The sequence below is a fragment of the Microcebus murinus genome, chromosome 4 (assembly GCF_040939455.1).
Source record: "Microcebus murinus isolate Inina chromosome 4, M.murinus_Inina_mat1.0, whole genome shotgun sequence".
Taxonomy (NCBI): Eukaryota; Metazoa; Chordata; class Mammalia; order Primates; family Cheirogaleidae; genus Microcebus; species Microcebus murinus.
The window spans coordinates 61,453,234-61,469,341 of record NC_134107.1 but is presented as its reverse complement, the minus strand read 5'-3'; the positions used below and the strand labels follow the sequence as shown (position 1 = coordinate 61,469,341).

At 40.1% G+C, this 16,108-nt stretch overlaps 1 protein-coding gene across 2 annotated transcripts in view; it reads right to left on the bottom strand.

The window, feature by feature from the left end:
- Window positions 1-264: 264 nt before the first annotated feature.
- The window catches only part of UVRAG (UV radiation resistance associated), a 275,388-nt gene continuing 259,544 nt past the window's right edge, over window positions 265-16,108 (bottom strand). Inside the window, exons 15-16 of one of the 2 annotated variants that reach the window (XM_076002321.1) lie at window positions 5,629-5,730; window positions 265-2,206 (exon numbers count right to left, since the gene is read on the bottom strand). In XM_076002321.1, the coding sequence (XP_075858436.1) occupies window positions 1,504-2,206; window positions 5,629-5,730 (805 nt within the window). In that variant the 3' untranslated portion in view covers window positions 265-1,503. The remainder of the gene's footprint in view (window positions 2,207-5,628; window positions 5,731-16,108) is intronic. The other variant, XM_012744895.3, reaches the window with a different exon arrangement.

Here is a 16,108-nt window from a genome sequence, read left to right as displayed (position 1 = left end):
GAATGTTTGCACGCAATATATGGAAGTGATTATGAGACCTGCGAGTTCCGTTGTTACGCAGGTTGTTATGCAGGACAAACGCCACTACTGGAGAGCACACTTGTAAAGTATTTGTGTTGCTAGACAATATGTACATTCAAATGCAGTCAAGAGCATCAGCTTAGATACAGCCCCGGTTTTTGTTCAGGCTAGTCCTGTCATGATGTAACATAGGGAGACCTAGGTTTAAGAGGAATTTCAAAGCTGCAAAGAAAAAACATCAGGTCGGGCGAAGTAAACTCAATTTTTATTCTTCTATACAATACGTGTATATATGGATAAATTTTCCTTAAAGAGTTGCAACCCTGAGGCAATATCCTTGGGTACATAATGTATAAAGCAACAGTAAATGAAATCTGAATGCAGGAATGACAACTGGACTTCAAAAACATAATTTAATATTTATGAAATTGCACACATACCAATAGTATTCTATGCCTCATCTAGTATCTTAATCCAACTATTTCAACTGCCTTGCAGTTTGCATATTGGACAGCCTGACTTTCTACATATATTTTGTCATATACAATGCCTTCTTTCTGACCAAAATTTAATAAATTAACATGGGATTTATATATAGGATTTTTTGTCTGGTGAGTGCATTGCCAGAAAGCATGCCTAGTTCTTGACCGCAGCATCTGCCCACATGAAAACTTTGAGCCCCCGAAGGGGATTGGCTGCCATCTGACCGCAGTAACGTTGCGGTCCTGGAGGATGCCCTGAGATCTACCAGAGGCAAGTTTTTCATCGAATTTGAGGGCCACAGCGAGGGTATGGCAGAGGAGGTGGAAGGAAGGCCATAGCCGATTAGAAGAGATGGGACATCAAGCTACTGGGTTAAAGAACCAGTGAATGTATGTCCTTAGTTTCCAGGACGCACAGCCTGTCCACTGTGAAGATGGGGCGACAGTGGTGACTGTGGTCCCTGGGGGGCAGGGACAGATGGGCCTGGGTACAAGGAGACCACACCATGCTTCTTATTCACAAACCTAATGGATGGCCATAGACCCTCCAGTAAATAGTGGAAACCTGTTTCTGAATATTCCATTTTCCCAAAGTTTTATAAACTATGGTGAGGGCAAATGCTTACAAGAAACTAAAGGTGAGTTCATTATATTATTTATATATTATCATCTTCCCTCTGAGGATAACATAGAAGGGTAAATAAAAAGCAGACAAAAACCTAACAGGTGACTCGAGCTATAAGCTCTTTCAACTAGAGGGTGACTTTTACCTTAAAATAATCATCAGGCCTGGAAAGCAAATCTTGAAAGCAAAATCTAACTTTGGCCCACTGATACACAATGATCCTGAGTCCCTCCTCTATTCCCAAAGTCTGTTTTCCCGAGGAATATCCTCCAATAATATTCATTTTGTGGCATAATTATTACAAAGGGTTAAGTGCAGCTTTATCCTTATTTTAGGCAGCGACTCTGCCCTGGTCCGACTGTCTGCCTGCTCACTTCACTTATCAGAGCTCCTGCGCGGCCGGCGGAAGCTGGATACGTTTTCGTTCAGTGCATAGATCCTTCGGGAGAACTCTTCAAATTCTCCCAGCACTTGTTCGTCACACTCGACTGCCACGGCACTGTCCACTGGGATGCAGTTAAATGCTTCTAGCTGATCGCCTGAGGTGAAACCTGTGGCTTCCAGCCCAATGATTTCTTCCGCTTGCTCCACGGCACAGCAGAGCTCGGCTTCTGAGACCGGGTGGAACTCACCTGGCAGCTGGATGCTGGCAGAGCCGGCCTGCTCGCTGGGCAGGAGGGTGCCATTTACTGTGGCCAGGTGCCCAGAGAGGGCTTCCGCTTGCTCTTGGCTAGCGTGCACACTCACACGGCCTGCATTTAAGCTGTCACCCAGATCTACGCCTTTTTTCTTGTTTTCTTTGGAGAAGTCCAAGGAGGTATCCAAGGAGGAGGACAGAGATGTTGTCTTTCTCTCGGACTCTCCTGTGGAAAGGACGGTGGTCACAGGCTGGGCTAACGCTGAGTTGTAACTGGGAGGAGGGGTTTTGTACTGGAGTCTCTCATTCTCTGAGCTGGCCCGTTTTCGATGTCCTTTGTCTGGTGAAGGGATTCCCCCAGAGAAGCCTACATCTGTACCCCCAAATGCAGAGCTCTGTCTCTTTGGAACAGGGATTGCACTGGAAGTGTGATGTCTGTCGCTAGAAGAGAAACAAAAACAAGAAGTTACTTTCTGCTTCAGAACTTGGCTTAAGCCTTCCAGATCCAGAGACAGAAAACAGAATATTTAGGTTTGAGATAATGAAAATAAATAATAATCAATCTTAGACAGTATTTATTATAGTGTCTGAATGTATGAAACATGAGGCACGCTGGGTCCACCTTTGGGAGCTTCCTTCAAGAAGGACACAGACATGTTGCAATATGTTTAGAGAAGGGGACCAGGGAAGGGGGGGGGGATGGAAGCCATGTCACCTGGGGAAGGTCTTAAGTAACTGGATGGGCTGGTATGGAAAGAAACCACATCAGGGATATACTCAACTTCATATTTCTGAAGGGCTCTCAATATCCTTATTTTCAGTTTTAATATTCAATTCTCACTTTGTCTTTGTAAAGCAGTCACTCTCATTTGGCAGAGAAGTTAAATGACTTGCCCATGATAACTCAGTGAGTCAGTGGCCAGACTAGACTAGAACACTTGCCTCGTGATTTGCTGGCCAACAGCCTGCCCAACACTGGCATGCAATCACCCTGCATTAGAGAATGGGCAGAGAGAGGATACAGGGTACTTTTAAAAACATTTAAAAAATTTTTATTTTTTTGGGGGTGTACTTTTTTAAAATGAAAAATTAACTTGGGAAATGCCTTCTCCTTTATAAGGCTAGCCAATGCTTGGTCTTTGGTTCCTACTTTTGAGCCCTTACTTCTCAGGAAGATATCTTTGGGCTAGCAAAAATAATCATTGTTCAGCTACACAAAGCTTTATAGTTTCTAAAGTAATTCCATATACATCATTTCACTTGGTCCTTACAAAAACCCTGTCAAGAAGGCAGGGCATGCATTATTACACTTACGTCTGAAATAATAAATAATAATCAGTTAATGGAAATAGAGTATCTACCCCCTGGAAATGATGGCTATGTTATACACTGTGCTAATTAAGCCACCCTGGGAGCATTGATCACAGTTCTAGATTTTATATGTGGATGAAATTAGTTAGCTTCAATACAATTATATAAACAGACTGGGTCCCAGAGGCAGAGGGAGGTACAAATAGAAGATCCATTTGACTTGTGTTCTTCACATGAGGAAAGATGCACAGAGAAGTAGCTTGTAAAAGGGCAACCACTTAGAAGTAGAGGCAGGACTTAAACCTATACACTTCCTAGCAAATAGTTACTATACGTGTCAGGTCTTGGAGAGGGGAGACAGACGCAAGACAGCAGCCCCTGCCTCCAAGGAGCAGCCAACCTTGCAGGAGAAAGACATCCCTAATTATTCAAATAATACATTTTTCAATGACAATTGTACTATGTGCCCTAAAAAAAGAGAAAGGTTTTAGGGTTCCCTTACCTGTGCCCATAGCCACAAGCCCTGGGGCCTCTCCCTGCTCCCTCTTCTCTCAGATTTTCTTCTGATGCTGGATTATATCTGTGGTCTCAGATACCCAAGCAAGGGTTATTCTTCTTGGGAAAGGCAACCACAAGGCTCCTAATCTGTGGGCCTGCTGGATTCCTTTGGTTGGGTGTAAGTATTGGTGCCAGGAGAGATTTCATAATTAAGGGTGGTCACTGGGGTGCATATAGAACTGGGAAAGCAGATCAGTAAATTACCGTTTTTAGTTCTCAAGATAAACAAAACAGCAAAATCTGCTAGCCTTAATCTAGGTTTCTAGTTAATATGTTGTCAAAACTCACAGTAATTTGGTAAGCTATGCATTTTTTGCCAACCTTCTTGTTTTTACTCTACCACTTGCTGACAGCATCCCTCTCTAAATGATTTTACAAGTTGACTAGGTAATCACACCACAACAGAGCACCACCCACAGTCTATTCTGCGCAGACAAGCCAAGCTTTTGCTTGCAGCCCAGCTGGGAAGGGTGGGAAGCACCAGGTGAACCAGCCTGGAACACAGAGGAGATGTCGTTGGCGTGTGACCACAGCCAGGTGCTTAACCATTCATGGCTGGGACCCTGGCTGCCACCCTCGCCCTCCAGCCAGGCATCCGGCTTTGTTTCTCTGCTGGGCCCCCCGTGGGCTGGCAAAAGGCAGGGCATGAGGAACAGGTCTGGGGCTCACGTAGAAGTACTTACTCCACAAGAGGAAGAGGGGTTTTAGTATCCCTCACTGATTTTGAGACTCTGAAAGTCTGGAGTTAAGTCTAAGTTGGTTGGGGTTTTTCTGTGCCTCTCCCACTGTCAGATGGTCAGTGTGACTGTGTTGGTGCTCCTGCCTGCAGTGGCTGCTCTATTCTTCTTTGAATATTCTGCTGCAAGTTTGCTGTGTTCTTGTAAAGCAGGTGTCCTAAGAATTGTGTGCAAAGTAAGAGTACACAGGATTTGAGCGATGGGCCAGGAGATGTCCTAGGCATAATATGCTTTATTACGTGAGTTTTGTAACATTAGTTTTGGCTGCTTAGAATTAATTTTTTTATTACTCCCAAGATCTTAGCTATATTTCAGATTTTAAAGATAGCTGAATTGTAAACAGCTGAAATATTAGATGGCTACATTAAAGTATATATAAACACACATGTATTTTAAATTATTATAACAGTTTATACTTATAGTAAAACTCCCAAAATATAAGCTATATAAAAAAATTAAAATCACCAGCTTATTACCTATCAAATAACAATTACTAATTAGGATATTTTCCTCTTAAACTTTGATTTTATGTATGTATATGTAATTTTAAAAAGCCCTAAACTTGTGTTTGTGGCATATACACATAATTCTATATACTGTTGCTGGATGCTATTAAAACCTATTGGCAAACATAATTCTAAATGGTTGTTTCATTGAATGGAATATCATAATTTACTTAATTATTCCCTTAATTTTGTAGATTTAGGGTGCTTCTAAACTTTAGCAAACTGCTGTATCTCTGTATAAAAACATAGATTTTAATTAAATAATGTTGATTTCCATATTTAATAGGTGTTGAGAAAGACCCTTCATTATATACTTTAGTACAAGCTAAAGAAAAAAAGAGGATTTTATCTCTACTAGTGCCGAAAAAGAGAAAGGTAGCAATTGAAAAGGCAAATGCTAGATCAGAAAAGAAGAATGCTCAACAGGTTTCAAGATTCTTTTTGTCTGATTACAGTCTGGCCTCATGATTATTTCATCTATATAAAGAGATGGAAAATTCATAAATTTACTAATTATATGACCAATTTTTAAAGTCTGGTGACAACTTATCAAATGAAATTGGCACGTTGTGATGAAAAACTTACAGGGAGTTTCTATTCTTAAAAACAACCAAAAGCGTAAATGTGGGTGTTTGGGGAGGCGTGGAAGCAGCAGGAAGCGTGTAGCTTTTTTTTCTCCTCCGCTCCCGCCAAGGAGCCCTGCGTGTGCGAGGGCGCAGAGCCGAGGTTCAGGCATCTGGACTGAGTCCACCAGCTCACTGCACGCCCTTCCTCATCTGCATTGGCCTTGAGAGGATGTCTCTTCCAGCTTGGCTTAGGTCCAAACTGGAAACATGACATCTGGGGTTTAATGCTGCGATTTATTAAAAAACAACAACCCAAAGATATCGTAATTGCAAGTTCACTAGGCTACAGTTTAGTGAAATACAGCATAGATTGTTGAATAACTGAACCATACCAGAAACTGTTAAATTACTTAATAATAAACCTTTTGCTATAAGTAAAAAAGGATATCTTATGATTACAAACAATAGCATGATCAGGGAGAAGCCAAGTGACTTGGGAGTTTAGAGGTCAAGGTGGACAGTCTGGTTTAAATTTGGCTTCTTTAGACCAAGTTTTCTCTGAGCTCTCTGAATTAAGGTGATTAATTTCTTTCTCATTCTGTGAGTCCTTATTTATTGTTGACAGTTACCTCTTCTTATCTCTTCAGCTCTCTCTGGGATAGTGGAGGTAACAAGAAAAGATGTGCAAAGACCTGGATTCTACTCTCAGCTCTGACACTATAATTTGGAATTACAACTTAAGGTTGAGCTCACCATTTATTAGCTTTATGACTATGGGCAGTTTTCTCCTTTGTGAAATAGATCACTGGACTATGATCAGGATTAAACAAAATAATGCTCTTAAAATCCTTGGCAGAATGCCTGGCATATACACTGATAGCAGCAGTAACTGTGGTTACTGTCATTATAATTAGCTTCCAGGGGCTTCAAATTCCAAAAGTATTATCCTCATTTTACAGAAGGGACAACTGAGGCTCAAGACATTCATGTCTTACACAGGAACACAGGGTAACAGACAGCAGAGGAAAGACTGGAATGTAGATCTCCTTTCCCCTACACAGTATATTGTTTAAAGCATCAACAAGCAGAACTCTTCCCACCCAGCCACACCTCCATTTCTGTACATCAGGGAGCTAGCTGCAAGAAGCAAATGAAAAATTAAGGCAAGTGTGAAAGAGTTTTGGAGAAAAAGTACCAAATCAATCAATAGATTTATCCTGTTCAATGTGAAATAGCATTCCAGTTTTTTTCCCCCTTTTTTCTTGGGGGCATGAGGTGAGGAAGGCTTTGAATAAAGTAGAAGTGCTCAAAATGCCTCTATTTGCATGATCTACCAACTGCTTAGGGACTATAAGAACTTCCCAGAATCCTGTGAGGTACATTCCGATTGTCCCCAAACCCCTGATACATCATTTTTCTGTATGATTTTAGCTTCAGAGAGAGAGAGAGAGAATTTTTGTAAGAGGGAGAAATGCTCTATTTCCCTGACCTGAATGAGGAAGACCATGTTCAGTCCTTTAATAACCCTATACAAATGCCTTGCCATGAAGCCAGCCTGGAAAATGACAGGGCCCAGGTTCCTACTCTACCATCCTTGCCCCCACTATCTCCCCCAACTCTTCCTCTTTCTTTTGCTGGTACTTCCTGAAGCTATAGCCACGGGAAGAGACGAAACAAAGTAAGAAAGCACTGGTCCCCAACGTGATTCCTGTTTCTGCATCTCCGGTATCTTACTTTCCAGAGCTCCACATGTAGCTCCAACATATGGAACACAGGACGTTGGTGATGCACTTACTTCATTGCTCTGAACCTATGTTTCCCTCTCTGTAAAATGGGCACATCCACCTAATAGTTGTTGCAGCAAGGATTAAATGAGATATACAAGTAAAATTCTTAGTACAATGGGTAGGTACTTGATAAATTATTATTAATAATAAAACAACAGCAACTAAAATGTATGAAGTGCTATGGGCTGAGTGCTCTGTTAACATCTTTGTACATGGTCTCATTGAATCCTCAACAACTCTATGACGTATTACGAGCATTATCTTCCTTTTACAGATGAAGAAACTGAAGGCACAGAGGTTAGGTGACTTGACCAAGGCTACAAAGCCACCAGGTAGAAAGCTGTGATGTAACCAGGCCAGTCTGACTAAGTAAATGTTAGTTCCCGTCTCTCTCCCAATCCCAAAGACTTTTGAGATTTTTTGTTGCCACCAAAACACCTACATTTGATCTCTATTTCTATTTGAGGGAGGGGTGAGAATCAGAGGAGTAATTTTTAGGTTAAGTGGATTGGGATCTTTTCCTTCTCTTCTTTTCCTGCCTGTGTTAAGTCTGCATGGCTTTTTTGATTTTTTAGGACTTGTTATACAGTTAGGCATTCTAAGCATCAATTATGAACAGAAATGAATTCTGCCACAAAATGATGTAAATGTGGAAACTTAGGGGAAAATGAAATAAATAAAAAATGTAAAGATTTACCACATCAAGAGAGTTCTCGAAGCTAGGGTCAGTTTTTAACTATTTGAAAACAGGTGGTGTTTTTTTCCCCCCTGTTCTCTTTCAGATTCACTTGTGCTTGCTTTATCTGCCTACAACCAGGTCTCACACTGTAAAGTATTAGGAAAGAGTACAATTCACAGTCTCAAATATGTGTCTTTCCCTCCCTACAAAATGTTTCCTCTGAGGAACATTACTAGATCACAGCTGGTCAAAATACTAAATCTTGATTGTCTGGATCCTGGCCAAACTCTACAGCTACAACTCGGTGGAATAAGAATACTTAAAAAGAAAAAAAACCCCTTTAAACAACATTTGATCTTCTTCTTTCTCCCCCCTCATGGCAAGCTATGACCTCATGGCAGTGAGACCTCTACATGGAGGTGTTTAAGTTGGTTTACGGCCATTAGAAATGTTTGAAGCTCTAGGTACTACTCTGCGCCAATATCATGTCAACTGTGCTAAAAAGCAATAATAGTTTCTCACCTTCTTAAAGATTACTGCTTAAATAATGCAGAGCAACGACAGGGCTGCACAGAGTGCCAAAAGCTAGTTGCCAAGGCAAAGCTGAGGTAGAATTACGTCTTTTGGCAGCTGAGAAATTATGACATAAAGTTAGTTTTTTCAAAAAAACAACCTCCATAAATTAAGCTACTATCCTTTTTCAAAATTCAGCAAAGGCTGGGATTTATCTTTCTCCTCTCCCTCTCTCAGATCAAGTAGAAACTCAGAGCCTCCTTTTGGGAAAGCCAAATTTAACAGCTAGATCTTATCTCCCAGGAGGTAGCTGGGGGTTAATAGTCGTAAGCATGCAGTCTTCAGGCCACAGGCAAGCAATGTGAAGGCCTCTCACTGTTACCAGATAAGTGTAAGTGCTTAATCTTCGCCCTGGATATTAACAAAAACACGCAACAAAATACTGGGCCAAAAGCACAGGCTGAAATCTGTGCCAATGGTCACTTTTCCCTTGGGCTCAGCTGGGAAAGTTTTCTGCCAAAGTCTGACTAAATAAAAACAGAATATAAAAAGGTACAACTGAACAAGGGGGCCTTTAGATTTTATTTAAACTGAGTAGTGATGGAAAGATGAATTTGTGAAAGAGAAAGTTCCATAGGCAAAGGACAAAATAAGCAAGCTGAGGAAATCCAGTTCCCTGGCTATGTGACGTGAGGGCCTGGACCTGGCAGCTTGGAGGAGTGGGCCCCAGCACGGGCCAGTGGTCAGAGGGCAAGAGGGTGCCCACAGGCCAGAGCCTGCTGGAGGCCCGCTCGGTCTCCAGGATGAGTTCCCTAGGATCAGGGAATACAGAGTAATCCTCCAGGGCGTCAAAGAGAGGTCCTGGGAAGGGGTCAAGTCAACCACTTCACTGACCAGCCTTCACTTTAAGAAATCATCATACAAATTAATGTACTGAAATCAGTCAGGCAACCGACATTATGAGGACTGTAAAATGGTCTGTAGAAACAGACATAGCCCATCTTGATGTCATTTATATAGAGCTTAAGTAACATCCTCCAAGAAAACATGTAAAGAACAGGAAAGAGATGCCAGGAATGATACCTGGGGACCCCTTGGAGTGTCTGGACAGCACTTGAGACTTGGGAATAATAAACTGTTTACGCTGAAAACTAGGCAGGGGAGGGGGACCAAAACAACTCTACCTTTGCCAGGGAAACCAGAAGAACAGCAATCTCACAGAGCCTAGCCCCAGAAAGAACTCGATAGGGGAATTAAAACCCTGGTCAGAGAATGCTTTCAGAATTTTAAAACTAGACTTGGAAGGCAGTTAAAGGAAGTGTTAGACTCGCGAGGCCCATGACAGAATCTGAGAAACGAAGCCTTTGAAAGATACTGCTGAAACTGAACTACTATCAAATTTCTAATAAACTCTGTCATGAACCAAACCATGGGGCTTTAGTTGTTTGTTACTATATTTTATTTATTTATTATTTTTTCTTTGAGACAGAGTCTCGCTTTGTTGCCCAGGCTAGAGTGAGTGCCCTGGCGTCAGCCTAGCTCACAGCAACCTCAAACTCCTGGGCTCAAGCAATCCTCCTGCCTCAGCCTCCAGAGTAGTTGGGACTACAGGCATGTGCCACCATGCCCGGCTAATTTTTTCTATATATATTAGTTGGCCAATTAATTTCTTTCTATTTATAGTAGAGACAGGGTCTGGCTCTTGCTCAGGCTGGTTTTGAACAGAACACCTGACCTCGAGCAATCTGCCCGCCACGGCCTCCCAGAGTGCTAGGATTACAGGCGTGAGCCACCGCGCCCGGCCTATTACTATATTTTAAAAGAAAAATAGATAGCTCTGCCACCATTTTTAGAGAGGCTGGAGGCCTTGGGCAGAAGTGCTTGAGTTATAATCAGCTGCCATTTAGTCACTGCTTAGTAAGAGACTGTGGGACTCTAAGGATGGCATCTAGGAAACCCTCTCTTTTGTGGTCCTCTGTACTACTAAAAAGGTGTAGTATAAAACTATACACACATTAACAGAACATATTAACAAATTGACTTACTCCCTTATTCAAATATATATCGAGTGATATACATTGAGTGTCTATTACAAACTAGGCACTGTGCTAGAATCTGGGGACACAATAATAATTGAAAAAAAGCCATGGTTTGTGCTCTCATGGAACTTACTGTCTAGTGGGAGAAGACAGAATCACACACATAAATGTAAAACAACCACCTCTCACAGCTTTGCAGAAGAGGACATGGACTAACAGAGCCTGCAATGGAAAACAGACTCAGAAAAGGCCAAGATTCAAAGGGCTAGCAAAGTTCCTCAGCAGGTAAAGAATGGGTTGGTGGCTGACAGTATCTTCCAGGCAGAAGGAACAGCATATGACAACAACTATGTCAAAAAGGAGAACAATGTTTGAGGACCCCAAAGGTCACCAAGTGAAGAGTTGTATGGTAATAGATGAAGCTGGAAAGGGAAAAAAAGTCTAGACCCGGCAGAAGTCCACAGGCCATGTTTAGAATGTTAGTCTTTCTCTAAGTCGTTAAAGTGTTTTAGGTAAAGGGGTGTGTGTGTGTGTGTGTGTGTGTGTGTGAGAGAGGTTGAGATTTATATTTTAGAAAGTACACTCTGGCTGCAGTTGGAAAACAGACTGGAGGGGGCCCAGAGTGGATGCTGGGAGCCTGCAGGCTGTGCAGCAGTATAGGACAGAGATGATGGAGGCTTGGACCGGAATGGAAATGTATAGATACAGACAAATAGAGCAGGGAAAATTGGTAGGAGCTGCGAGCGTTAGGTATAGGGGTGAGAGGGAAAAGGAGGAATCAAGGCTTATGCCTGGCTTCCTGGCTAATGTAAAAGAATGGAAAGAAGTTTCATTTACTGAAAACAGAATACACTGGAAAACCACAGGCATATGGTGATTGGGATGGAAGATAGGGAGAAAAATAGGCGGGCATGTAGAATGTGCTGTGAAGATGTACAGGAAGCAATCTGAATGCAGGTCTGATATCAGAACTTATCTAACACTAAGGATAAAGTGAGAGAAAAGAGGGCCCAGGACTGAGCCTTTAGGAGATCCAGCCTTTTATGATAAGGTAGAGGAAGAAGAGCCTACAAATCAGATAAGGGAAGTCAGAGAGGAATGAAGAAAACCAGGAGAAGGCTGGAGTAATGGGATTCCTTTTCTGGAACCACCAGACGCTAAATGATCCCTTGTGTAAAACACTTTATTCTTAACATAGTTATAAGAGAGGCTGTACTGTGTAATAAGACAGGGGTTCTAAAACTGTTCTGCCTGGGTTCAAATATTAGCTCCTCTGCTTGATGGCTGTGTCACATTTAAATTATTTTAATCCCTTAGTTCCTCAGTTTCCTCATTTATAAGATGGGAGAGAAAAATAGGTCCTAATTCACAGGGTTATTGTGAAGGTTAAATGTGTTAAGTAAATAGGCATTCAAAGTGCACTGGAAGAGTGCCTGGTTCGTAGTAACAGTTGTTTGATGTTAGCTGCAATGATATTACATATCATTATATATTGCTATACACTAACAGAAGAATCACTGAATAAACATATAAAGTGATCTTTAACAAATCCAAAATTGAAACACAGGAATTATATCTAAATTTAGCCTAAATTCAAAGGTCATACTGAAGTAGCCAGTGATCATTTCTAATGATTTCTAATGCTGCAAACTCTTATCAGCTTTTGATGGGAAAAGACCATATTTCTAAGCTTTCCTGAAACTTAGCATAGTGCATTAGATTTAGAGGGATGCTTATCTACTGATACTTATTAGCATATGATAAAGAATCCCTCCTGAAAAACACTGACGTTTTAGTACAGAGTATCTAAGTGGCTTTTCTACTAATTCCCTCCCCCTATTCATTTAAGTATGCACATTTTCCATAACCCAATTCAAGTCCTAACTCCTTATTAAACCTTCTTTAACCATGCCAATCTAAAGTGATTTCTTTGAACCCTGAAACAATACTTGTTATTATACACCATTCAACTGATGCTTAATATGATTGCTTGACATTTCAACACATATTTCAGTAGACATTACTGAAATCCACATTCATTGCCTGACAGATTACAAGGCTCTGCAAATAAAGAGATGTATAAAATAAAGTTCTTATCATTTAAGGAGTTCCCACTCTAGTAGAGAAGACAGAGAGTAAGCCAATAACTGGAACGCCATAGTGCTTTGTATGGGAAGAACCTAGTCTTCTATTTCTTGAAATCCACTACTCCACTTTCCAATATAACTTAGTATAGAACACATGATACTCAGTGACTATATCTGTTTTATGAATAAATGGGTTTAATTAGCTGCACTCAACAGGAAAAAATTATATTTTTTGGGAGGGAGGCAATGTGTTGAGAAATAATCAATTAAACTTTAAAAAAGTAAAAAGAAAAAAGAACACTATGGGGTTACTTACAACATGGAAAACAAAACTGTTTAAATATACAGTTATAGTAATTTAAATGATGAAATACTACATAGCCATTAAAATGATGCTAAAAAGTTTTTAACAACATTGGTAAAATGCTTAACATATAACATATAAAAATATGGTACATATAGCAGTGCAGACAGTGCTGTCCAATACTGCAGCCATTAGGAACTGGTTTCTGGGACTTGAAATGTGGCTAGTCTGATTTGAGATGCGCTGTAAGTATGAACTAGATTCAGAAGGCTTAGTACGAAGAAAGGGAATATAAAATAGTAATACTTTTAAAAGAGATTATATGTCAAGAATATATATTCTGGATATATAATTTGGATTTTATTTGGGTTAAATAAATTATTTAACTTATCTGTATCTTTTTACCTTTTTTAATGTGGCTGTCAGGAAATTTAAATTTACATATGAGGCTCACACTATATTCATATTTCTATTGTATAGTGCTGGTATAGATGATAAGATCGGAATTAGATATGAATACATGGAAAACTGACTTAATTTAATAGGGTTTTTTGTTCCTGAATTGTGGGGCTATTGTTTCTCCCTCTTCTGTATGTTTTTGCAACTTCCAAATTTTATTCATTGAGCATATATTACTTCATAATCAAAAGGAGTTAATAGAAATAAAGATGACACAAATAAAAACAAAGAGAAAAGAAATCTCAATTTGGTTCAAAGGCTTGCTGCTGGAGGTGGAGAAAAGCAGGGGATACTCAAGTGCCCTTCTGTCACTGTGAGGGTTAGTGCACAAAGGATGCGGGCCAGCTGTTCTCCATCCTGACTGGAGACAGAAAAAAGTGGAAATGGGCGTTAACCGCAGGAGGGGGTCTATAAGTTAAATATAGGGAAGAATTTCCTGAAGTCAGGGTGTTTAAACTCTGGAATGAGTTATGGAAGAAGCCTGGTCCCCCAAGGTCTTTTAAAATACTACAGATACCCATATGCCTTGTGTGTTCCTGTCTAGAGGCAAGTAGATGACTTGTCGAGGTTCCTTCTAAAATAGCTATCTTAGAGTAAAGAAGACCAATAAAACTTTCTTTTTCATGCATTTTTGACTAGGCCTCACTTTTCGAATTAGGGATGCTGGCCTGCAAGAAATAGTCTCGAAGGCAAGCCCATCTGATGCAGCTACCTTAAATAGTACTCTTGAGACTTCAAAGACAATGTTATTTGATCTAAATTTAAAATCCAACGTCAGCTAGACATGTTTTTTAAGTCCCTCGAGGGTCACCTGTCAGAATTCAGTTCTGAATTCAGCATAAGCATGATGGAGAGAAGGGAAGGGGGCAAATTTGTTTTTAAAAAGTCAGGTTTTTAAAAAAGATTTTAATACCAGATGCTGTCTCATTTTCAAAGGTTTCAAATGGTTTGGCTTAAAAGCAGAACTATCATATCATTACTCTGATTTTAAAGGAAGTAGGTTGGCTCATTTATGGTAGATTCTCATTATTCTCAGTTTACTGAAAAAATATTTTTTTCCCTAAAATGTGCCAAAGTTCTTAGGTATTTTCTTTTCTTCTACTTGTGTTTAAAGCTGTTGAACTTGATTGTCTCTATCTACCAACACGGAAGACTAGATCAAAAACAGGTCAGCAGAAGCACTATTTGGATATTTTACTGCTAAAGAAACATGGCCTTACATAAAGTCACAAGTTGCTTCTTCCAACACTAGACACTGGTGTTTGTTAAACACTAAAGGAGTCTGGAGTAATATTCTAGCACACTGTTGAATGGCCAAGGATACTTCTCAGTGTTCTATCCTTACCAAGGTTGCTGATATTGATTTGATCTCTTTAAAAATGGCTTGTCTGGCCCTAAAACATCAAATATGTGAGTCCAAAGTTGTCCTCCTTCACTGCAGCCAAGTGTCTACTATAGTTGGGTTTCAGTCTCTGAGTACCAAACAGAGTGAACAATGCATAGGAATATTTTTACAAGTCATGCCCTTCAAAATATTTAATTTGTCTTATCTAGTTTATAATAATTTAGATTATAAACTAAACAACTGTCAACTAAGCAAGGGCAGTGCAAATCTTATACTTCTGAATCTTCCTCAGTCTCCTGAATAATGCTATATGCACAGGAGTCACTTAATGAATTGTTAAATATATGAATAATACAAAATATACTTTGTATAACTTTTTCTAGTTTATAAACCACACTGACAGACATTGTCTCATATTTGTTCTATAAGACTATGCTTGGGAAATAAGGCTGGTGCTATTAACTCCATTTAAAGAACTGATACTCAAAACAATTTATGAAAATTAAAGCTGAAATCGGAACCCACTTTTTAAATTTATTTTTTTCATTTCAGCATATTATGTGAGTACAAACATTAGGTTATGTACATTGCCCTTGCCCCAACCAAGTCAGAGCTTCAAGTGTGTCCATCCATCCCCCATACAGGGCACACCGCACCCATTTAGTGTGTATATACCCATCCCCTACACCCCCTTCCATCTGCCTGACACCTGATGAATGTTACTACTGTATGTGCACTTAAGTGTTGATCAGTTAATACCAATTTGATGGTGAGTACATGTGGTGTTTGCTTTTCCATTCTTGGGGGACCCACATTTTCTGATTCCTAAATCTAGTGTTTCCTCCTCTGTATCACACTGCCTTGTATGAACTAAGCCTTATAATCAGGAAAAATTAAACTTAGAATTAAAAAATTCCATGAATAAAGCAGGACAGATGTCTTTGAAACCCTGCCTTTATCATGTCTTGTTTGGAAAAAAGAATATGACATTCAAAGAAGACACACACTATGGCAAAACATGTCTTAGGCCACTTATCCAACCCCTGTGCTTCCTTCTTCAGTTTTCTTGTTTCTCAACCAAGGGAGCTGAAATATGCTATCATTCTTGTTTCTTTTGGTCTTAAAGTTCTTAAATTCTTCACAAAGTTTATGACTCTTAGTCTCCTACCTCTCTGAGGTAAATGGGATAGAATAAGCAACAAAGGATGTTTCCAGCAGAACTGCTGCCTGAATTTTGCAGTTTATCTTTTTAGTGTTCTGGATCTGACTTCAGGGGTTTCCCTGTGGAAGGCAGTAGGTGTTAGAATATAGGTGGCACAGAGCTAAGAGGGCTGGTGCAGGGCAAAGACGGAATAGAATGCCTGATAATACCATTGTGAAATGGTGAAAAGAACATAGGAGTTAGACAATCTGGGTTTCTGGTCCCCGTTCCATCACCTATTATCATGTGAT